At 38.4% G+C, this 23,964-nt stretch overlaps 4 protein-coding genes across 8 annotated transcripts in view; 2 read left to right on the forward strand and 2 right to left on the reverse strand.

Annotated features, from left to right (window-relative positions):
* Positions 1–396: 396 nt before the first annotated feature.
* ubc (ubiquitin C) lies at positions 397–1,540 on the forward strand. Its single transcript, XM_033988969.2, has 2 exons — positions 397–462; positions 831–1,540. Exon 2 carries the CDS (start codon positions 837–839, stop codon positions 1,524–1,526), a length of 690 nt encoding a protein of 229 aa, XP_033844860.1. The 5' UTR covers positions 397–462; positions 831–836; the 3' UTR covers positions 1,527–1,540.
* Positions 1,541–2,524: 984 nt separating this feature from the next.
* slc4a5b (solute carrier family 4 member 5b) lies at positions 2,525–15,497 on the reverse strand. The gene is made up of 27 exons (XM_055231421.1): positions 15,435–15,497; positions 14,397–14,458; positions 13,722–13,937; positions 10,939–11,068; positions 10,649–10,809; positions 10,410–10,565; positions 10,190–10,294; positions 9,828–9,883; positions 8,779–8,936; positions 8,616–8,703; positions 8,390–8,544; positions 8,199–8,324; positions 7,931–8,105; positions 7,717–7,850; positions 7,466–7,646; positions 7,278–7,368; positions 7,010–7,068; positions 6,748–6,939; positions 6,131–6,244; positions 5,551–5,712; positions 5,283–5,461; positions 5,132–5,204; positions 4,928–4,996; positions 4,140–4,313; positions 3,845–4,009; positions 3,062–3,164; positions 2,525–2,795 (listed from the first exon to the last, which is right to left on the reverse strand). Coding segments are annotated over exons 2-27 (3,285 nt in total). The 5' UTR covers position 14,458; positions 15,435–15,497; the 3' UTR covers positions 2,525–2,793.
* Positions 15,498–17,754: 2,257 nt separating this feature from the next.
* On the forward strand, positions 17,755–20,744 carry LOC117392038 (substance-P receptor). The gene is made up of 7 exons (XM_055231590.1): positions 17,755–17,967; positions 18,285–18,460; positions 18,575–18,769; positions 19,475–19,625; positions 19,750–19,946; positions 20,016–20,199; positions 20,733–20,744. The coding sequence occupies exons 1-6, from the start codon at positions 17,761–17,763 to the stop codon at positions 20,137–20,139; spliced, it is 1,050 nt and encodes a 349-aa protein (XP_055087565.1). The 5' UTR covers positions 17,755–17,760; the 3' UTR covers positions 20,140–20,199; positions 20,733–20,744.
* An 875-nt stretch (positions 20,745–21,619) lies between these two features.
* Positions 21,620–23,964, reverse strand: part of scarb1 (scavenger receptor class B, member 1) — a 6,451-nt gene continuing 4,106 nt past the window's right edge. Inside the window, exons 11-14 of one of the 5 annotated variants that reach the window (XM_033989602.2) lie at positions 23,894–23,964; positions 22,886–22,942; positions 22,500–22,563; positions 21,620–22,326 (exon numbers count right to left, since the gene is read on the reverse strand). The exon at positions 23,894–23,964 is cut by the window's right edge and continues 76 nt beyond it. In XM_033989602.2, coding sequence (XP_033845493.1) covers positions 22,319–22,326; positions 22,500–22,563; positions 22,886–22,942; positions 23,894–23,964 — 200 coding nt within the window. In that variant the 3' untranslated portion in view covers positions 21,620–22,318. The remainder of the gene's footprint in view (positions 22,327–22,499; positions 22,564–22,885; positions 22,943–23,893) is intronic. The other 4 variants (XM_055231752.1, XM_033989604.2, XM_033989603.2 and 1 more) reach the window with 4 other exon arrangements.

A 23,964-nucleotide genomic window follows, 5' to 3' on the forward strand; every position in this document is an offset into this window, starting at 1 on the left:
GTTATATCCACAGTGCACAGTAGCCTATACACCCTGCAAACAATCTTACCTATTTTATACAGTCACTTCTAGTAATTAAAAACATGTTCTATCTATATTTTTTGTGCTATTGCAGTTTAACTGATTTAATAACAAAACACTTCATCTGTCGTAAATCTCGTGTAGTCTAATTTGAAACAACATACAACAACAAATAGTATACAATAGCATTTTAGTTTTCTATAATGAGAAATACGCTACACGTGTCTTGTGTCTAGTATTTATAATGTTGTTATAAATGATTATAAATGATTCTGTGTTACACTACTTTATATGGTCCTACTTTACGCTGCGGCGGAAGGATATAGAGAGGAGCGCGTCTATAAAGCTCAGAGAACAGCGCTTTGTTGTGACAGACACGTAGGCGGACGTCAGGAGGAAACAGATTTTCACACCACAGGCCGTTCAACAAAAAGTGATAAAGTAAGTACATGGGAAGATTTTAAAACGACATATGTGGAGGAACGAAGTTTGTGTGTGTTTTAATTCAATAATATTGTAAATTGATTAATGGCATGTTAACTTTGCTCGTTAACGTTAGTAAGCTAACGGCACTTGCTAGCACTAACGTTAGCTAATTCAGGAAAATCTAGTCAAATTAGTCTAAGTTTTTGTATATCATATTCGCCAAAATTGATGGAATACATCAGTTATACAGCTTTCATATACACCGAGTTTCTTGCTTAACAATAGCTGGGTATTGTAACTGTGGGTTACCGGTGTTGCGCGAGATGGCGTTACTGGCCTCAGTGTAAAATTGCTGTAATGTATTGTCCTTTTTCTTTTGACAGAGCAAAATGCAGATCTTTGTTAAGACCCTGACTGGTAAAACCATCACTTTGGAAGTTGAGCCGAGTGACACAATTGAAAACGTGAAGGCCAAGATCCAGGATAAGGAAGGTATCCCTCCTGACCAGCAGAGGCTGATTTTTGCTGGTAAGCAGCTAGAAGATGGCCGCACTCTCTCTGACTACAACATCCAGAAGGAGTCCACCCTCCACCTGGTGCTACGTCTGAGAGGAGGGATGCAGATCTTTGTTAAGACCCTGACTGGGAAGACCATCACTTTGGAGGTTGAACCAAGTGACACCATTGAGAATGTGAAAGCCAAAATTCAAGACAAAGAGGGTATTCCTCCTGATCAGCAGAGGCTGATTTTCGCTGGTAAGCAGCTAGAAGATGGCCGCACTCTCTCTGACTACAACATCCAGAAGGAGTCCACCCTCCACCTGGTGCTACGTCTGAGAGGAGGGATGCAGATCTTTGTTAAGACCCTGACTGGGAAGACCATCACTTTGGAGGTGGAACCTAGTGACACCATTGAAAACGTCAAGGCAAAGATCCAGGACAAAGAGGGTATCCCTCCTGACCAACAGAGGCTGATTTTCGCTGGTAAGCAGCTTGAAGATGGTCGCACCCTCTCAGACTACAACATTCAAAAGGAATCCACCCTCCACTTGGTGCTGCGATTGAGAGGAGGAAACTAGGAACAGCTTGTTCCTGGGGGGAAAAAAATCTGATTTTTTGTTTTTGTTTTGGATGTTTAAAAGAATATGGAAGTTTCAATAAAGTTCATGCAATCCAGTGCTGCATCTTTATTTGCTGTGTGTTAGATCTTGTATGACAATTGATTCCACAATTTATTAGCACTAAAATTTCAAAGTGGCCTACACATTTTTGCCAATGTAAAGCATGAGCAATACTAGCTAAACAGTACAATAAAGTATAATGGCAAGATGGTACCTGCCTGTAACACATTTTGGTTGTTTCTTCACAATTGGATATCTTAACACAATCGTATGTTTGAAGGTTACCCTTTTGGGTAAAATCTAAAGTTGACAAAACATTGACACTACAGAATGGTCTCTGCGCACGAGTCTTCAAAGTGGGCTCTCAGTTTGCTGTAGTAGTCTCTAGGTGGGTCTGGGCTTCTTTCGTAGCTGGGGAGATAAAGGTGATGTTTCCTGATGTTAAAGTCAGATTGGCAGCTGTCGGTCATCTGGACCCGGGGCACTGGGGGCGGGGGTGCAACGGGAGGAGGCGGCGTGGAGTTTCCTGAACTGTAGCTCATCTGGGAGTGCACAGGCGAAGGGGGGCAGATCTTCAGATGCACGGTGATGCTGAGAAACAGCCAGGTTTACACAAATCATTCTCCAGTCTCTGGACACGCATAAATCATCAGTTTGGCAATGACCTTCTTGGACTCAAGAGGGTGCTGTTCAACATAGCAAAAAGGTGCTCAACTGAATGCTCAGTTCAGTGATTTTGTTACTGTGTGTAGGCAAGAGAACAGTTATCCAACTAAGATAACTGTAAAGAAACAACCAAAATACAGTATTATAGCATACATGTATAAAGATACATTAAATTACAAAGAGAAATGGAAATTATGACAAAGTTCTCATTTAAGTTAACTTAATGCAAAGAAAAATGCCCAATCCAGACATTCAGAATAACAAATTATTACTAAAATCTTAAAATTATAAAAAGCTATCATAGAATCCTGAAAACAATTCTCAATAGGCCTATCTAGACAAAGCCAGTGTGTTCTATCTAAAAATAGAGAACTGTTACATTGAGGCCAAATACTTCTGTTTTAAACATTTTGGATAAAGTCAGTTTTAATCTCCTGTACTTCCACTAAGCTTGTGTCCAGGTTACATCACATCACTGTAGGGCACGTGCAGCTTCAGCACACAGTACCTGCGGTCCAGCTCATCATCATCGGAGGTGACTGTCGAGTATGGATTTGTCTCCTGTCAATCAAACACACACAATACATATACAGACAATGGGACAAGAAGGGGGAGGGTCAGTTTTAAACTGTAGTAATTACCCTTGCTTAGTTTAGGCCCCAGACATAACAGAAATAAAAAGAAATGGAATGATTTGGTTGAATATTGTTTTATAGTTTCATAGAAAATGTGTATATATTTCTGTTTTTGTAATGCCAGGGACCAAGAAACCAACATTTAACAGTACAGCTGGAATACTAACATGGGGAGGTGCACATTGTACTTACAGTGAATGGGCTGGTTTGGGGAAACAGATGTGAGGTCTGGTTCAGTAGGAGGATCTATTATTGCCATGGGAATCTTCTGGGAATAGGGGGATGAGCTGTGGGGCTGACCACAAATAAAGGATGGATTTGTAACATGCAGAGACATTTAACTTTTCTTTTACAATGACATGCTTGAGATCATTACAGGATTACAAGTTTAAAGACATGCACTATTCTGGCCATTGTCATAATCAAAGTGTAGGGCCACACAGTATTATAATGTATAATGTATGACTGGGCAATTAGTCAGATTTTTTATCAAAACTGAGATACAGCCATTTCAAATCATCAATATGGTTAAGTCTACAGCAAATCCTTTGTAAATAAAAGTACGTAGTTTGGAGCAGAATTCAGACGTTGGAGAAAAAAAATGCTGATGTTTTGTGTTAAATGCATTGCTTACGTTCAGAAAAGTATATTTAAAGCCATTTTAATTTGTTTTAATAGGATAAAATAAAATAAAAGTGAAAAATAATTGGCATATATGTTTTTGATATATTGCCTAGCCCTGGTATAATATCTTCTTTTATCACCAAACTACTGGCCGACAGCCTTTGACTATAACATGTGGACAGTAGAATGACACAGGGCGTTTAAAGTGAATAGACAGTGTTATACAGTGCCTTTTCAGCAACACTGTGGGACAGAGGAGAAACATACAGTATTAGTCAACTTAGACAGACTCAGGGTTAGACACATGATACAAATGTGAACTCTGGAGACATAAGCCACAGCATGAATCACCTCCTCATCGCTATCGGGCTGCCCTGTTTTCTTCTCTTTCTTTTTCTTTTTGTCATCCTCCTTCTTCTTTTTTTCTTTGTCTGGCAGAATGTCATCGAGCCACGCCAGGTCATGTTGTGAAAATATAAAATCCAGTAACTTTCGAACCACCATCAAACCCAGAATCTGAGAACAAGGTAACAGTAGATGACCACATTAACATTCAGTTTGAGGTTTTTGTCTTCACTCTTCACTGTTTATTACACAAACTAAAAACTAAAATATAACTGCAAACATAGGGTTAGAAAATACCAACCATTACTGGGAAGACAATGGCCAGAAAGGTGGATTTGAGGATCCAGAGCACTGCCAGGCAGACAATCTGGATCAATGTGAACAGATGCACACGCCTCAGAGGAACGTGGCGCAGGAAGGAGAAGTCCGGCTGGTGCTTAATTGGCATCAGATACAACTTGATTCTTTCCCAGAACTGCAACAGAGAATGGACGTTAAGATAAGCTGTCCCATCTCTTTTATAGTTTTTATGGCTAGACCCATATTTTGAATTTTGAATATATAGTTTTAATTACATAAGAAGTTGTAAAGTAAATAACAGTAATTGCAAGGGTAGAAAGAATACACGAATGAAAGTAGTTACATAGATAAAAATATAATCTATTACACAAACCAGTAAGTACAAAGTGCCTTGAAAAATACTACTCACTAGTACTATTTACTCTCTTAACAATTTTAGATAAGTCGTTTACACAAAACTGGACTTTAATTAAACTGCATAAAGCTGAACTAAATTGTTTTAAAGCATAATCTGCATATTATCTCTGGCCAATCAGAGCAGGCAGTGCTGTTATGTGTGTTTGTAGAGAGAGAAGCAGATACAGAGGAGAGAAAGCTGTGCATTGTGCCAATTAAGACTAAGAAGTTTTCCACCTCAGCAACTCCTTAGATTTTAAAAGTACCATATTACAATTACATGGCTAGAATTATACTCAGTTACAAGAACAAACACATTTTGTATGGGTATTTATAATAAGGTACTTTCCAGGAGAGTATCATCTTACTGTTGTATAGATTGTAAAATATTACCTGGATTCCACTTAATGAGGCAACTCCCATGTACAAGAAAACACCATAGAGAACAGGCATCGGGATGTACTGGAATAAAAAGGGCTTCACTTAAATCAAAGTAGAGACATGACTTTAACAAGAAAATAAACTGTAATTCTGAGTGGATATGTGTAGTTAAACTAGTTGACTAATAATCCATCGGCAGTATTTCTATTTACAAACCTGCAGCACTGGAGCGAGGAAGACAGACACTCCCGTGAGGACAAACACCAGAATACCTGTGAGCCTCTGCTCCCTGAATATAAAAAGTGAGACATTACAGCAGCAGAGTTAAGATATAGGCCCTGAAATAGCCGCTCCTGTGTGGTCCCACCTGACACCGAGGAACTGAGGCTGCTCTCCCGGGGCACTGCTCTCACTCTCCATTTTCAGAGAGTCGATGTGAGCGATGGAGATCACAGTAGCAGCGACATACCAAGGTAAACCCATGAAGGAGCATGCAGCCATAAGAACCCCGACCCAGAAAAGGTCCAGGTGATAGCCACATCCTTTCTGTAATTTACATTTAGAAACACATATTACTTCATGCATATGTTTACATTTATATATATATTTATACACAATATTTTCATAGGGCAGACCTTGAGTTTATTTTCGTTGCGATTGACAATGACAGCACTGATCTGCTGGTCCATAAAAATGAGTATAGTCACCAGGAGAGCAGGGACGGCGCTGGCTATGTACCACCACCAGGGGTTTTTACCAAATGGCATTACTATCCAGCCACGGTCTGCACGTGTTGGCTGTGAAGTGGAGAACAAGACAAACAAACTTTAAAAGGAAGTCTTATGGCTATAGGCTATAACTTATAGACAGCGAAAACTGATTTGCATAATTTGTGTGTCAAATACCTTGACTTCTGTTGGTACGATCAGTTTGGGTGTGTCTAAGCCCATCAACATATCCAAACCCACAAACGTCATGATTGACATGAAGATGGCAAAATCACTAATAAGCTTCCTCAGCTAGCAGAGGTCCCAGTACACAGTGGGTAGATTACAACAGTACAGAAAAATGAAAAAGTGAAGAGAAAGAGAAGAAAAAAACTTGTGAAAAGTACTATGTTCAATCAAAACCAGTACCAGAGATCAATTAAAGTTGATTGTATGATTACGATCGATAAAAAAAGAAACAATAAGGAACACGATAGGGATGAGGGACCTTTATCTGGGTGGGGACGTGGAGTTTGGGGGTGTCCAACTCTAGCAGACAGTCCAAACCACAGAAGACCAGGATAGAAATGATGATGGCAAAGTCACTGATCAGAGAGCGCAGCTGGAAAACACATTTGGGCAGAGGACACAAAACAAACAAGCATGCATGGGGCTAAGATCAGGTATACAGTATTTACTCATTACAACAACAAAAAAAGCACTCTTCGTGACAGATATAAAATGCTTACACAAGAGCACCATGCAGGTCAAGGAATAAAAAGTTCTGTTATGTACTATAGTAAAAGAAAAATCTGTCACCTGGACAAAAAGTTGTAGGAGTGAAGATGTTTTGCTGCTCATCCAAGCCGCTTCTTCAGTTCTGGTCAAATTGCTGGTGGATACAACCTTATATTTATCTGAAGGGAGGAGCTAGTTACAATTTGACCAAAACTGAAGAAGCGGCTTGGATGAACAGCGAAATGTCTTCACTCCAACAACTTTTTGTCCAGTTGACATATTTAAAATTTTCTTTTACTATGGCTCATACCTGAATGACTGAGGGATTACACGGACTACTGTTATGTACATTCTTGGAAAGTACAAAGATGTGACAGCTATTCCTACCTTTGTTGGGAAGTAGCGGCTAGACTTGAATTTCTTGAGTGAGATGGTCATGGAGTAGGTGCCGAAGAAGAGGATGAAGGACATAAGCGCCAGGTCTGGCACATACTTACAGGCCTTTCCCACCAGAGAGCCACCAAACTTCACACAGTCTTTCTTAGTGAGCTGGCTGTAGCCCATATCAGTCAGATTAAACTGCACTCATATACAAAAGGACAGTTAAATCCAGCCATTATCCAAATGTATGGTGCATAAAGTCACTTACCAGCATAGTCATGTTGTCGTCCGCCAGTGGAGCTGAGACATTAATGCCCAGTGCAGAGGCTGTGAAATATATTTACATTTTAGGAGTGGTGCAAACCTAATACATTTCATTTGACACATACTGCCCAAGTGTTTATAGACAGATAGAATAGCTCATACTTACATTGCCAATGAGTGTCCATGAAACAAGGAAGATAAACATAGAATATTCTTTAATTCTCACATCAGAGCTTGAGTAAAGAAAGTAAATGTCTTGAGTTTAGACTTACCCTGATCTGGAGCAAGACAGTCACACCTGTAAGATGTGATGTAGTCCGATTTAAAACCTCGGTTTATTGGATAATACTTAAAGGCTCCTACCTAAATAAAACATATTTACACATGTTAGCCATATTTTTACTCTTCTTGAAAGTTTACCAATCATGACACCATGAAGTCTCCATTCCAACACACTGACCATCTTCTTGATGGCATCAGAAATAAATATAAAAGAGATGAGGCTAGAGAAGCCCTCCTCAGTGAAGCGGGTCATGTATTTGATGATGTAGCTGGCATCTGACAGAACAAGCACAAAACACTGCACACACGAGTGAAGGCCGATCCACAGACGTAGCTCCATGTAGTCAACATTATTATTCCTGTCAGAGGACACAATTAAAATAAGAATGATAGCATTTTTTTTTTAGGACAGTAACACAGGTTACTTACTTGCTGAATTCATATAGTAGTTTTTCAAAGATGAGAATGGGGCCAGTAGAGCTGAGAATGATGAGAGGCTGCCCAGCAAACAAACAAAATACAGTTCCAGCCAGAGCAGTGCCGAGAAAACTTTCCATCACTCCCTGAAAAAAACGCACAGAAGTTTACAAAAAAAAACTGTTTCAAATATGTTTGACAACAGTGGTGATGTTTCTTTTGTAACCTGGTAATTGTCAGTAGCATCTCCCAGCAAACCCCCAAAGGTTATGGCATTAGTGATGCAACCAAGGTAAATGAAGAGCACAGCAGAGATAGACTGGATATGAAAGCCGTCATAGATATCACTACAATACCATGGGATCTTCCTTTTAATGTCAAGCCACAAGCCACCGCCAAACCTTCACACAAAAGAAAAAACACATTAAACACAACACAATACAATCCTTAAACAGACACACTGCACTGTACAGCATATCTCTATTGTTTTATACCTCCCAGTGAACTTCAGTTCCTCTCCAAGCTCATGCTGAGGAGGCATCTCATCATCTTCTGCCACAGCTCCTCCACCAACTGAGCCATTCATTTTACCAAGCTCATTCAAGTTCAGCACTGACTTCCTTTGGTCAAAAAGAGTTAATGATTTATTTGCTATTATAAAATGCTGAAACGCCATAAAACACACCTCATTTCTGCAGATGGAACTTTCTTCGGAGGTTCTATGCGAATTTTAGGGTCCCATTCCCCTGGTGGAAGAACAATGACTTCATCCAGAAACTCATCAACACCAGCAATCAGGTCCTCTCTGTCACGAGCTTTGTACGCAACATCACTGAAGAGCTATTACATAAACAGAAACAAAATCAAAACTGATAATAGATGAATACAGAATATGTTTTTATTCAACTTACATCATCCACCATAAGAGTAGCAATAGCTCTGCCAATCTCATTGTAAGATTTGGTTTTGCCGTGAGGGCCCAGCAGAATAAAGAGAAACCTACGAGAAGAACATGGAATTGAATGGAAGCAATCACATAACAGCAGCAAACATGTAAATAGTGTGCACACCCACCTGGTCGGGACAGGGACCTCAGTGAGGCCTCCTAGAGTTATGGCTTGGGACAAGCGCACAAAGGAAACAAATGGTTTGTCCAAAAAGTCCACCTCACCAATAAGAACGTTGGATGCTTCAGCATCTCGAGGAATCTTTTTCATGAACTTGTTCTTTAACTGCACAAGATCAGGGGAAAAGATTTGAAACATGAGAGCTGGGGTGTCAGAGATTGACTTTCTATAACCTTAATACTACTGCATTTATACAGGACGATATTCACAGCATTTAACAAATGATTTGAGTGCAGTTGCTGTTTTTCTTTGCTTGTCTCAACAGTGTCACAAACTCAAACATGTGGCAAAGAAATGGTGAGAGCTTAAATAAAAAATCTCTTTATAATCTTTTAATGCTACTTTCAGAGTCAATTCACCAACTGTTCCTGAACAACAGTTTGGTTCCATAAATGAAGTCATTCATTATACTGTACATGAAAAAGTTACAATTTCCTAGCTAATCTTACTGCTACTATGTTGTCCACAGATAACCTGACATATGTCCACCACTGTCTCTTGGTCACTGCCCAGTAAGCATTTTATTTTATTTTCTTGATGTAAAAAAATAAAATAAATAATAATAATAATTATATATATATATATATATATATATATATATATATATATATATATATATATATATATATATATATATATATATATATATATATATATATATATATATATATATATATATATATATATATATATATATATATATATATATATATATATATATATATATATATATATATACACACACACACACACACATATGAAGTGGAGATCATGCAAGGTGAAAAACACACACACACACACACACACACAGTAATATATTTCCCAATTTGTCACCAGTGTATGTGGATTACAGGGATTATGACATTCTGCTTCATAACTCTAGTAGAATGGAGCTGAATTTTAAACTCAGCCAAATGAAAAAAAACTCCCCAGAAGTGGGTGTGTTGGGAAGGGCTACTTCCTCCAAATGAGAGAGAATCACAATGTGTACTTTACCTGATCTGTGCTTGGCGTGTCTGAAATATCATTCATGCTTCGGCTCTGGTTGTAATCTGTGAATAAAACCCTGGTTAGAACAGCTTCAGTTGCAAAAGGAGACAGTCTATGATTCTGACACAACTGGATCAAGATTTAGAAACCAACAAAACAGAAAAAAAACTCAATCTAATGAGAAAAGGTGCATATACTACTGTCCAAAATGCCCAACCAAATGTCTTCCTTTAAACAAAATTCATGAAACAACATTCTGAGTTAACACAGAGGGAAAAGCGTGCAGACTGAAAGTTAGTTCCAGGTAAACAGTGTTAATTAAAGAAGGAAACCAAAGTGGAGATGCATGCATATGTGCTTCAACTCACGCAGACGGCCAAGGCTGCTCGACTGCCGAGAGCGAAGGTCTTCTGTGGAGCGATGGATCCCAGAAGCTGAACTAGTGCTACGACTCAGATTAAGAGGACTACGGTCTGACAGAGGCACATATCGAGTGGTTATAGAGGGAAAGTATGACACAAAGCATTAGGACGCAATTACTGACAGAGTTTGTTAGTTAGAGAAAGTGGATAATGAAAAGAGACTCACTCAGAGCTGGATTGGAGGGCTTCCCTAGGTCTGCCAATGAGCGGTGTATGGGTTTCTTAGTCTGGTGGCGATGCTTTCTAAGAAGGATGAAACTGATCTTCTCCTTCAGATCTGGGGCAATGAGGCCATCAGCTATGTGTCGTTCCAGTATCTCATCTGCAACAAAAATGCAGTGTAATATGCCATATCACTAGTTCATATGTTTACAGTCTAGCAGCCTAAGGGTACTGTCAACCTACCCACAATCTGCGGAAGGGAATTCCCCTCGAGGTTGAGCAGGATGGTGCCAGTCTGGAGACACGTGCGCAGCTCAAACAGACTATGAAGGGTCAGCGTGGACACATGTGGCTTGCTCCATCTCTCTCCTCCTTCCTCCACCTTCTCCTCAAACTTCACCCATCTGAAAAAGAGGCTTCACCTGATAAATCTGAACAAAATGTGCCACTTATTGTTCAGAGAGGTTGCACTAAATACTAAAGGTAGCAAAGCATTTGGAGAAGACGATTTTAAAATGTGTTCAGCTTGATACCTGGCGGACTCTTTCCACTCAAGCTCCCCGCCATCGTGCTGTAGTGTGTCCATTTCTGTGAAGATTGTGGGTGTGGGCGTGCCATCATCATCTCCCAAAATGTGACGTAATCTCTCAGCAGCAGGTGAGACTATATAAGACACAAGCATGAAGGGTGAGTGAAGTGTTATTACAAGTCTGGATATCACTCTGTAGTTAAAGTATTGTAGAAATGCATATTCTGGATCTCAATTTGCACAGTAGGACTCTATTGTAGGGGCTCAGGGGCATCACAAGGTCAACAAGTGGAGTGCAAAATAGTGATAAACACATGGGAAATATTTGTTTTGATTTGTAAAATGTTGTATGCATTGTCTGTGTAATCCCTCATTTGTCCAGGTATGATCCATATTAAAAGAAAATATAAAATCTGTCAACTGGACAAGACGTTGTAGGAGTGAAGACGTGAGCTGCTTCACAGTGAATCTCTCTTATCTAATTAACCGTTCTTTAACGAGAACACAGAGGCAGAGACAGGCTGTTGGTTTATTGATGGTCACTGATCTGTCAGTCACAACATTTTCTAATTTTACTCTGAGTGAATCAATCTCCATTACCATCCAGCCCTGCAGCCTCAGTGTGAGCCTGTCACTGTGTGCTCAGGTCACTCTGTTTCCCTTTTGGAGCCTCAATCTGAAAAAGTCAATGACCACATAGAACTGAATTGCTTTTGATGGGATTTTAAGTTTCGCAATTGAAATATCAAGTAACTTAAATGCAAATAAACAGTGACAGGGAAATATTATTATAGACAAATATATAACCGAGATAATATAAATAGGATTATACAATTACACACAAATCAACAACAGTGTCAAAATTGGGTCATGAGGCATAGTTGTGCGCTTGAGCGTCTCAAATCAAGAGGCTTACTCTATGTGTTCCTCTGTATTAAGAGCTAAAGTGTAAAAACAAAATCTGCCTGTGTATTTGTAAAGCTTTTACAAGTCAGCTAATCAATAAACAAAAAGCAAGTCAATCTACACTTAAGTATATGTGATGTGTTTTTGCACAGCATCTTAACCAGAACAGTAACTGTAATGTAAGTTTTATTGACAGTGTAAGAAACATTTACATCTAGCTAACCAAAACAACGTGTTGCTCTGTATATCTATATCATAAAGTGTTTACCATAGTTTATACTTAGACTATGGCTAAACACACAATCCTTATTTAATTTATTTTATTGAACATTTGTTTTGAGTAAATATGTCTTTTATTGCTTCTACTAATCCAAAAATAACTGATTAAAATGCAATAAAGATCTTCTTCTATCTTCTACATACTGTATTTGTACTTAATAAAACAAACAAAAAGTATAATTTTTAATACTAATTTCTTGCTCAGCTTCAGGCATGTTTGGTTTGCAGCATCTTCAGCAGTTTCTTTTCTCATTTAGTTAATCGCTGAAAACATGCTACAGTAAATTTGGTCCCATAGAGTAAAACAAGATGCAATTTTCTGTTCTTGTTTGGTTTTAAAAGTCCCTGTCCCTTTTTCTTAACATAAAGAGTAGCCTATTTTTATGCTTCTGTCTTTACCTTTTTCAGTGTCAGCCAATGTCCAGCAAGAAGGAGAATATATCCCAGAGTCCCGCATACTTCCTAAATCCTGAAGCAAACTTAAATGTATGGATCCACAGGTCGGGAGTATTTGTTGCCCACAATGGAGTAAACACCAGTTTCAACTCTCACTTCTGTGACATGTTCTTCCGTGTCCTCTTATTTATCCCATTCACATACGCTATGGTAGTCAGATTTGAGACATTTAACTAGTCTGAAAAGATTCTCTCTGAGTGCTGTCAAAATCGCAGTAAAAACAGGTTGCATCTGCATCGACACACACCACAAGGCCCTCAAGTACTCTCCTTGTGCTCACGTTCACGTAAACTCAAGAACAGGCTACGCTTTCCCTAACTAATTTACCCACTTCCTTGCTGAAACTGGTTAAAGGTACATTACAGCTCAAAAACACACACACACACACAACTTCCTCAGCCCTAATCAGCTTACAGTCTTCAGACTTTGTGGCCTCTTGGGAACAGGGACCAGGCTGGAAAATATTCATCACTTTCATTGGCCCACCAGTTAATTCACATTCTTACAAACCACTGACCTGTTACATGGCTGTAGATTAAATATGTCATATGCTCCATACTCTGATGAAGATGAACCGCAAGTAATTCAGGCTAGATAATATGGTGTTTCAGTGTTAATAACTGAAGAAGAAGGACCAGCAGCTTTAAACATCAATTAGGATTAAGTCTGCAAGCCCAAGCCTGGATAACAGGAAGAATTGCATCTAGAGATATGGAAATATATATAAGGAAAGTGAAATTTTCTGTAAACAAGGACGAAAGTGATTCACAGAAGTGGCCTATTGTAAAGTCAAGTTTTGTCAGTTTGAGATGAATCTGTGGTTAAAACAATGTCTTTGCAATTTTTAAGTTACTAAGTCTTACTAAGGTGTTTTAGTGTAGTTTTTCAGTGTAATTAGCTCCTCCCTTCACATAGATATAAGGCAGTGTCCACCAGTAATCTGAACAGAACTGAAAAAATGTCTTGACTCCTACATCTATTTGACCTGTTGACAGATTTTATATTTTTCTTTTATTACTAAGTCTAAATTAATACCCTAATCATGACACCTTACACTAACCCCTTAATTAAGTAGTTAATAAACAATTTCTTCATTTGGAATTAAGTCTTTCTCCATACTTTTGAAGTGTAACCCAGTTTACTAACCCAAGAGGTCAGGATCGTGGCTCTCGATGCTCCCCTCATCTTCTTCATATCTCTCCTCTCTCTCGTGGTAGTAGCCCCGCCTTGGGTGCTCGTGATGAATGTGGTGGTCGCCGTGTGAGTGATGCATCTCTTGCTCAGCAGATTTGGCATAAGCGTGACGTCTGCGCCTTTTCCTTCTGTGAGAAACTGGGACTCCGATGTACACTGGCTGGACATCTGAGAGTGATCCAAACACGAATGTCAACAGATTTTGTGTTAGATGGTATAATACATATGCGTGAATGATGTTTGGATATGATAAAGTTATAGATTTTGTTCATGTGACGTCACAACATTCTTCAGTTTGAGCTGCTAAGAAACCTGTGGTACAATTTGTCTTTTTACTGTTATATTGGAGATGTTGTGACCTACACGTGAAATACAAATTGGAAATAATATCAGTATCTCTTTATACAGCAAAAACAAACAGATGTGATTTTTGCTCAATTAAAAAGTGGAATAATTAGTCAAACCTGATTTACCTGATTACTTATTTGTGAACCTAATCTCTATCTAAAAATGAAGCGTTTCTACATATGTGTATTGGGGATTGGGATTGGGATTTGTTTCAAAAATATTGAATGGCCTATAGAGTTATGATGACATCAAATTGCAAAGACAAGTTTGTGTTCTCACCTTCATCTTCATATCGCCGGTGGCCTCTGCTCCTCCCTCTCTGCCAGTCATGATGTTCCATTCTAGAAACACAGTTTACTTTATGAAAAGATTAAATATGTGCTCAGGAAAGTAAAGCCTATAATGAGTCTAAATACAGCACCATCGTGTCCCTACCACATGGTCTCACATGTGCCATCCCAAATGTAACAGATCAATACATGACAGGAAAACTCAATGGCGCTCCCAGCAAGCCTCTGGCCTCTGACTACACAACAGATCATGGAAATAATTAATACAGGAATTCCCTTCATTTCCTCTAAACTAGCCTATGACTATTTTTTTTTTAAATGTTGAGAGTTGAAATAAGAAGCGTACTTAAAAAGCTTTGTCCACTCATACTGCTAACTTATGGTGAAACATTGATTCACAAATTTCTTGTGAAGTTGTGACGTAGATCTGTGATTTGGGTGAGTTTCTGGGCTGATCAATACGTGCCATTTCCAATCACTAACTAGTTCCTGAAACCCGGTCACTGACTGTGAAGGACAGTCACATGAGATCAGTCATGCAGATGCTTTGAGAGCAAAACTACTTATAATACACAGGATCTCCCAACAAAGGGTTAAACTAACAACGCTTTTGAGATATAGCATTGACTATTGATATTCTCCACATGTTACAGTCTTACAGCTCATTTGCATTTCAACAGATTCACCATTACATTTAGCCACTGTGCACAAGCCTTAAAATCTCTCCAACTGAAACCTTTTTGCAAAGAAATTTGTCAAGCCATTCTCTGCAAAATACAAGATTGACATGACTTCCAAAAAGCAATACCACAAAAGTGCTTTAAGATGTTCATAAAAAATCACTTCTAACTCAAAAGATTCTATTCTGTCCATATTTCCACAGTCCAAGCACAATCAACTTCTGACTCACGATAATGACAATTTAAATTACCATTGTTTTATTTTTATTCAAGTATAGTTATTATGTAATGACAAGTAACAGAAAGAAATATAATAAAGATTAGTGCCTTGAAAATAAAAGCCTTACCTGGTGTATGTAAGTAGCAGCAAAAGGCCACAATTCAGACTATCTCCGATGAGTGGACCTATAGAGACTGCTCTACTTTCAACTGATGTGCTTATGTACTGTCACTTAAACTGAGTATTGAGTACTGCTGAGGGTGAATGAGATCAATTGATTGGGAGGGACACCCAATCACAGTCTTGTATCACTCAATGTCACAATATTGCAAGTGATAAAGCTTATTCTGGACAAAATGTGACAAAAAAGAACCATATCATTATATTGTTTTTATCTCATACTTAGCTATAACTGTCCAAGTCTGCCTTAAAGCAGGCTATATAATCAAATATTGATCAGTATATAATAAGACAAGAGGATAATATACTGTACAGTAATAACTTACTATCACAACAATACAACACACAATTTCAGTGTGCAGACAACACAATAGAAACCAGAATACACTAAACCACAGCTTACAGCTGCAGTTATGATACAGAAGGATATTCCATCAATACTGACAAACATTTCTCATTACCTGAGGTACTGGGCAAATGTGCACAGCATAGTGCCAATAAATGAACAAAATCCCAGGCACATTGAATCAAATACTGCTCTGAGTTACACAGGTTATGGATGCAGAGGCAGAGGACGCCTTAGCCCGCTAAATTTTGGTCCAGGGAATTCTCAGCTGGGTCCAGGGGATGTTACAGATGGTCAGGGCTCTCCATTGGGTTTATAAATAACTTTTTTACAGCAGGTGTCACGCAGCATGGACTGGTGTGAGCCTATGATTTTACCTGACACTTTGCCAAAAGAAATCTGGTGGGCACAGGAAGACCAAACCAACACATTATACATACAGTAATCTAGTCGTTGTCACCACTAGGGGGTGCTCTTGATAATGAAAAGTGAAAGGTTTAAAGCAACTGCATGTAGCCTGTGCTGTTAGTGTTTGAAAAAAGTGCATTACAATCACAGCTGGTTGCCAGTGCCTAAACCTGTAGATAGTGCACATACACTATCTCCATTTTGCCTCAAGTGGAAGCTCTGAACATCCAGAATTCACTGAGATGCTGCAGTAGAACTGATTAATAATTGGCTGCAGGTGCTGGGGTTTATATAGTGATGATCAGATTAGAGAGGGTCCTTTTAGATTTAAATCAAATGTATTTCACCAGTGAAACTGGCAACTCAAATGAGAGACTCACGTGAGGCTCATTCTGCTTTCTGATTGGATAATTGTCTCTAGATCAGTTTCCAAACATGTTTCTGAAATTTTAAATTAAAATCTTACATAATATTCATGTAACTACACAACACAAACAGTTGGTCTATGGACACATCCATGTCTATTATTGTACAGGCTGAGGTATTTATCTATTTAATCATACAGCTTCATGTACCCTAAACTGTGCCCCAACACACGATTAAGACATTTGGCATCAAATTGGAACTGTTCATTGCACCTGAAAATACACAGGAATTTCTGCTGAAAAGATATCCAGAATGTGATGACAGCAGTCCTGACTCCAGTGTGATTGAGTCTGGTTTCAGTCCCAGCTTCAAACAAGTCCCAAAGTGTGACTGCTGACCTAGAAGATTAACAACAAAGAAAAGGCTCCGGGCTTAAGGAAGTGACCAGGCAGCACAGCAGATACACAGAGCCACAAACACCTGCACCACTCTGACATTTTAAGTGCGTAATCGCCCGTATGATGCCGGTTGGTTAGTTCACACTTGTACAGATCTTGATCGAAGCTCAGATGTCAGATTTGACAGACTCACCCCGTGTGCCGTGGGGAGCAGGTGACATGGTCATTACTGTGTTTTTACAGTGAAGTCTCAGCCCAGAGTGACGCCCTGCTGCGATCTGTGTGTCCAGTGTAGAGATGACCTCAGTCTTCAGACCTCAAGACCTACATTGTATACACTGCATAGTTTGTGTGAGTAGAACTGTAGCCTCTTCATTTTAATCATTTTATTTGTAGACCATTACAAATGGTTAGTAACAAAAAGAATGACACTGGTAAAATAGGCTGAGCAGGGGTATCTTAATCTCATGTAATATCTGTGTAGTAAAGTAGTTTTTCAGTGTACAATAACTATGGCTTGTTTTTGCTGTTTGTCCTAGACCAGTGTGGACACCCTGGTGGGGTGGCCCGTGGCTCTACCAGGAGAAGCACGGACTTAATGAAGGAGGATGGAGGGAGGAGATGTCTCAGATGTCTCAGAGACTTCGCTCAAAAACTATTGTCGCTCTCTCACTAGAGGTGCAACGATGTGCCAATGTCAAGCAACGGGGCCCAGGGCTATTTTTAACCCACAGTCAACAGGACTGCGGAGAAAGATGGACCCTCTCGACAATGTTACAGTTTATAACGCGTCTCCAAACGCCACTGACGAATTGAACCAGTTTGTGCAACCTGTTTGGCAAATTACACTGTGGGCTGTTGCTTATTGCAGCATAGTCACTGTGTCAGTTTTGGGGAACGTGGTGATCATTTGGATCATTCTGTCGCACAAACGCATGAGGACCGTCACCAACTACTTTTTGGTAAGTTTATTGTCATTGTGCTGTTAGAGATATGGTCAGTTGTTTGGATTTGTTTGTTGATTTTAAATGCAGTAGCCTATTGAATGATATTATAATTCATATCAATATTAATATTTGTATTAACAATTTGCTTTAATACTGAGTTCTATGGTATAAAAAATGGACACAACAGCAGGTTTTTATTGTTGCAGTTGTCAAGTAAGTATATCAAAGGAGACTGATCAATCATCCTTTCTCAGTTTGTGTAGGCTATTCTATGTGTTTATAGCTGTTGTATAATGCACTGATTTGTTGAAAAATAGTGTTAATTTTTGCAGGTGAATCTTGCTTTTGCTGAAGCTTCCATGTCAACATTCAACACAGTGATCAACTTTGCGTATTCTGTTCACAATGAGTGGTACTTTGGTTTTGTTTACTGCCGCTTTCACAACTTCTTCCCCATCGCTGCCATATTTGCCAGTATTTACTCCATGATGGCCATCGCACTGGACAGGTATGGTCTGTGTGGCACTCATATGATGATTATGTTCAGATGAAGTGTGCCCTCAAGGAACTGGGCACCTGAAGAACCTTCTTTGAGTCCTGCTTGAGGCTGTGTGTGTTGCAGGTACATTGCGATCATCCATCCTCTACAGCAGAGACTGTCACCCACAGAGACCCGGGTGGTTGTTGTCATCATCTGGATCCTCGCCTTGCTCCTGGCTTTCCCACAATATTATTACTCCTCTATAACGCAGCTCCCAGGTCGTACAGTCTGCTACATAGACTGGCCAGAGTACAGCACACTGGATTTCCAGAAAATGTGAGTATCACCATTCAGATACCACCAATATCTAATCTTAAAAACATAGGGCTTTATAGAATGTGCAAAACTGAAATGAAATATAAATATTAGCAGTAATGTTAAAAATGCTCCAGTAGAGATTTTGTTTGGCTCAACCAGCTGAAGAATATCCATAAAGATTTATATTTGAATATTCTAGTGTGAAGAGGTTACAGCACAAAATGTGACTACACTGCCCTCTTATCCAGTTTGGAGTCAAACAGTGTTGTGTACATGTTTTAGTAAATTCAAATTATGTCATTTGTGGAAAATAATCCAAATCAACTCTTCTCTGGATTGGTATCTGCAAAGGCCATAAAAACTAGCTGATCTCTGATAAAAGGTATGTATTAAATCTCTCTGATTTAATATGTACATTTGACTATTTTTGTTTACAAAATGAAAAGTTTTTTTGAGTACATAATCCCTCTTTTATTCAGTTTGTGGGACTTGCCATGGGTTGTATAATATTGATATTGGCAAATAGCAAGACATATCTGACCACCTCTAATTTGTAGCATGTTAAAATGATGCATTTATTGATGCAATTGGCACATCTCTGTCACACATTTGTAACACTTTTACACTGTTTAATCACAATGTTCTTTTTTTAGGGGATGTTATTTGAGGAGAGTGCTGAATATTGTTTAGTGAGATAACATAACACATTCATTTTCTTCTTAGATACTATGTGTGTGTGACAGTGCTGATCTATTTCCTACCCCTGTGCATTATGGGATGTGCATATACAGCTGTGGGAATTACACTTTGGGGTAGTGAGATCCCCGGGGACTCCTCTGAGCACTACAAGGAGCAACTTTTGGCCAAACGCAAGGTGAGGAAGCACCCTGTTCATTTTGTAAATGTTTTTAGATAATTGAATGGGTTTTTAATCCTCTTACGTTGTGACAATAACAAATGGTCAGATTATTTAAACCCACTTCTGGGTTTTGTGGCAGGTGGTGAAAATGATGATCATTGTGGTGTGCACATTTGCTGTGTGCTGGCTGCCATACCACATCTACTTCCTGCTGCATCAGTTCTTTCCTGAGATTTTGGAGCAAGTGTACATTCAGCAGGTTTACCTGGCCATAATGTGGCTGGCCATGAGCTCCACCATGTATAACCCCATTATCTACTACTGCCTCAACAGTAGGTAATGCTAATTTCACAATCTCATTTAGTTGAGATTTCATTTTATTGATCTGCAAATCTGTGTTTACAGATTTAGAGCTGGTTTTCACCAGATATTGTGTTGCTGTATGGTTCGTGTGGTGAAGGAAGAGCTAGAGCTTAAATCCCCCCGGTTCTTACAAACCCAGGTGTGTGCTGGGACACAGGAGGGATGAGAAGTCCAGGTATGTGGTTGCCCTTATTTATTTGTCTGCTTATACTCACTACAGCATCTAGTCAGTCTATATATATATATATATATATATATATATATATATATATATATATATATATATATATATATATATATATATATATATATATATATTATGGCCTGAATATGATCTATATAGCTATGTATATGTTTCAGGTGAGCACATATCGAGCTAGCCGAATAGAGACTGCAGTACCTGTTGCTGGACCTGCCTCAGTGCTGCTACAGAAGAATGCTAAGCTTCCACCTTGTGCCAATACTCTGGTTAAATGCAGTGGCTCCTCACAACCATCTGGAGAGGCAGATCAGACACATCAAGAAAATAAGGCAGCGGCCACTGTGCCTTAGTTGACTTCCAGTTCCACAACATGAAAAATCATCACACGTGTTTGTTCTGAGCCATGTGCGCCTTGGACATGGAAAATGTCCTGTCATATTTATATGTTCAGGCAGACTTGAGTCCTTGTAGCTCTATATAGAAAGGGCACCTGTTGGCCAGGATTAGCCCCTTGTTATGTCAATGTGTTTGATAACACATTATGTGTCAGATCACAGGACAAGGAAGACTCACACAAGCAAAAGGGGAAGTGGAGAAGGCTCAGCTCTCCACAGGCTCTGGGAAGACATGTGTTATCTGCTGGGAATGAGTTGCACAGGTCACATGGGCCAACATGACTCATAAAACTAAATTATAAATTTGCATGCAGGCATATGTGCTCAAACTATTGACAGTCGAAAACTCATTCTTACCAAATTGTCATTTAAGGCACATAAAATTGCTTTTAATATGTATACATATTTTTGATAGGATAGTCATCTGGTCAATGTAAAGTCAGTGTTTGGTTTGTGACTGACTCAATTGGTGTAAAATAAGTTATGTGAAATATGTTGTAAATAATTGTTTTTTGGTGTGAACTGTATTAAATGTGTAAGTATAATTTATGTTCACTTAAGGTCTTATTAGACCCATCAAACTGTTAAAAATTATCTGTAAATTTTGATGAACAAATTAAATTGAAGACTGCCATCTAGTGGTGTGATTATCGCTTACTTTCTACATGTTACTACCGTGAAGAAGCAGAAAAATACTATTCTGTCCACTGGACTAAAGCTGGACCTAGCTAACAAACAAACTTTATACAAATATGTGTTTTGGTTTCAGTGTAGTTACATCTGTTTAAAGGGAGGAGGTAATGCAGTGTCCATTAGCAATCTGACCAGGACTGAAGAAGCAGCTTGGATGAGCAGCCAAACCTCTTCACTCTTAATACTTTCATTCAGCTGACAAAATCCTTTTGCTATGGATCATACAACTGGACAACTGAGGAATTACACAACCAGTAAACATTTAAAATGCCATCAGTGATCAGGACATCATTTAAATATTATCAATGTGATATGACCTTGTCTTTTTTAAGAGAAATGCAAACATAGACCAAATTGATTTTTACAATGTATTTTGTTTTCATTAGTGGACATTTCAGCGCACACATTGTCTGTGCACTAAAAGTATAGCAGTACATAGTCAGTCATAAATTTACTTTAACAATAAGGCACTGTAGAGTCAATGTCAAATATATTTACAGTTTTACAGACAGTTTACATTGTTAAGTACAGTATGCTAATAACATCATTTGCTTCTTCTGAAAACACAAACAACAAATTGAAGGTAGTTACACATGTTCAAGGCTCTTTGGCAATAAAATACAAGTTCCCTTGTTGTTGATAGAGAAGCATTCATATTTATATAAATCCAATAAAAGTAAACTACTACTCCTAAACAAGTGGTATTTTGTTCACAGTGATCCCAGTTTGGTAATAAATACATAACACTTATGAACCTGCTTGTATAGTTAAGCGACAAGGTGAAGTTTTTTACACTGTAAAAAGTACTGCAACTGTTGGTCTCAACTCATGTAGCCATTGTCTTAAGAGTGTCATCAACCTTAAATCTATGATAATTGTGAGAAGCTTGAAAACTTGAAGGACAAAGTGGCAGTCCTGAAGATCGGTCCATTACAGTGGAAGTTTGTCTGCAGGTACACAGGACCTGCATTGTGTCCTAGTCCTTTTCCTGAAGTAGAGGCGTTTTCTCATCTGTTGAAATGCTTTGGTTTCTATCTGAGGCAGCAGCAGTGAGTTTACTTCTCTGTATTACACCAAACAAAGGGGAAAAAGAGAAAAGCATTTAACATGTAATAAGAAAATGTTTTAAACCTCATTTAAACAAACAAATGCGGCCTTTGCTAAACATAAGCAGGTTCCTGTTGTAAAAATAACACTTAAATGCACTAAATTACAAATACAAATGGAAGCACCCACCTGAGTTTTTAAGTTTATTTTTCTCCACCTCGTGTGAGCTCTTTATTGGCTCATTTTGTGTTGCCTAAAAAAATGACCACATTGTTCTTCATCTCATCAAGAACTACTTAGTCTGTGCAGTTTGACACAGTGGAATGAGGATTGAGAGAGGGTGATATTAAAATGCATGCAGGGATTTGTGATCATTACAGTCGTGCGATTAAATAAACCATGCAATGTTAATTTCTCAATTTGATAATATAATTTTAATTGAATAGATCATCTGTTTTGGACATAAACCAAAATCTTTTTTTTTTGATAAATTACTGTGAATTTCTGTAAATAGAACTGACAAAAGTTTAATTTTTATTTGCCATGCTTCCAGCAAATGTTCTAGTTTTACACACCGAGGGATTCTCCACTACTGTGGTTGTGTTAAATGCTGATCCACTGTCCTGAAACTTCTGCAAAGAGACATTAAGCCAATTGCAAAAAATATAATAAATAAAATATAATACTCAAATAATGATAAATGAACCATCATACCAAACACTATTTGTACTCACATTTTAGAAATATGTGTTATAATGTAATGTATGCAATCACTGTTGTATTTGGGCCTTTATGAAGTATGTCAGCTACTAAGGGTCAAATCAGCTGTATAATTTGTGCACAGCAAATTGTGGACCTGATAAGTGCTATACTAGAGCTGTATTCAGTGCAAAATGCAATAAACTTTATACATAGACCAATACAAGTCTGGTCTGATCTTTTTTTCAAGTTTCAGAAAGAGCTTACACATTTGAATGTTAGTATATTTAAAATGCATTTATGAGTGCAAAAGAAGAGGAATAGAAGCTGCTGTAGGAAAATTCCCCAAAGAATATTACAAGTAAAAAAATATTTAAATAATTATAGAGATCAGGTGTAACAAATACTTTGTCAAAAATGTCATGTACTATGTCCACACAGTTCTATTCCTCTTTCTGTGAGAGCTAAGACATACGCTTTCAACATGCCATTTTAAAATGTCCCATATTATGCAAAATTCCGCCTTTTCTTTTCTTAAGCCCTTCCACATCACCGGATATATTCAGATCACTTCAAGTTGATGTTGCTTTGAGCATCAGCCTCACTGCTGGCCATATTGATGAACATAGTTGTTTTTTTCTCACTTAAGCTCACTCCCATTACTACCAACAGAGGGCATCAGACATTAAAGAAAGTGTAAAAACCTATGTATCAAAACTGTAATCTATACATTAAAACAATACACCTAGCACTATGCATTTTAAGTTCTAAAGCAGAATTGGACCAGGTCCAAGAACATTTCCAAAACAAATAATAAAAAGCCAGAACCAAGCATAACATGGGACGTTTAACAAACATCAGAGACTGTAGGTTAACAGTGTTACCTTTTGTCTCCACAGCACCAGGATGGAAATCACTATAGTTAGAAGACCAAGGGCGATGAATCCATACTGCA

This window comes from Periophthalmus magnuspinnatus, chromosome 23 (assembly GCF_009829125.3).
Source record: "Periophthalmus magnuspinnatus isolate fPerMag1 chromosome 23, fPerMag1.2.pri, whole genome shotgun sequence".
In the NCBI taxonomy this organism is placed as follows: Eukaryota; Metazoa; Chordata; class Actinopteri; order Gobiiformes; family Gobiidae; genus Periophthalmus; species Periophthalmus magnuspinnatus.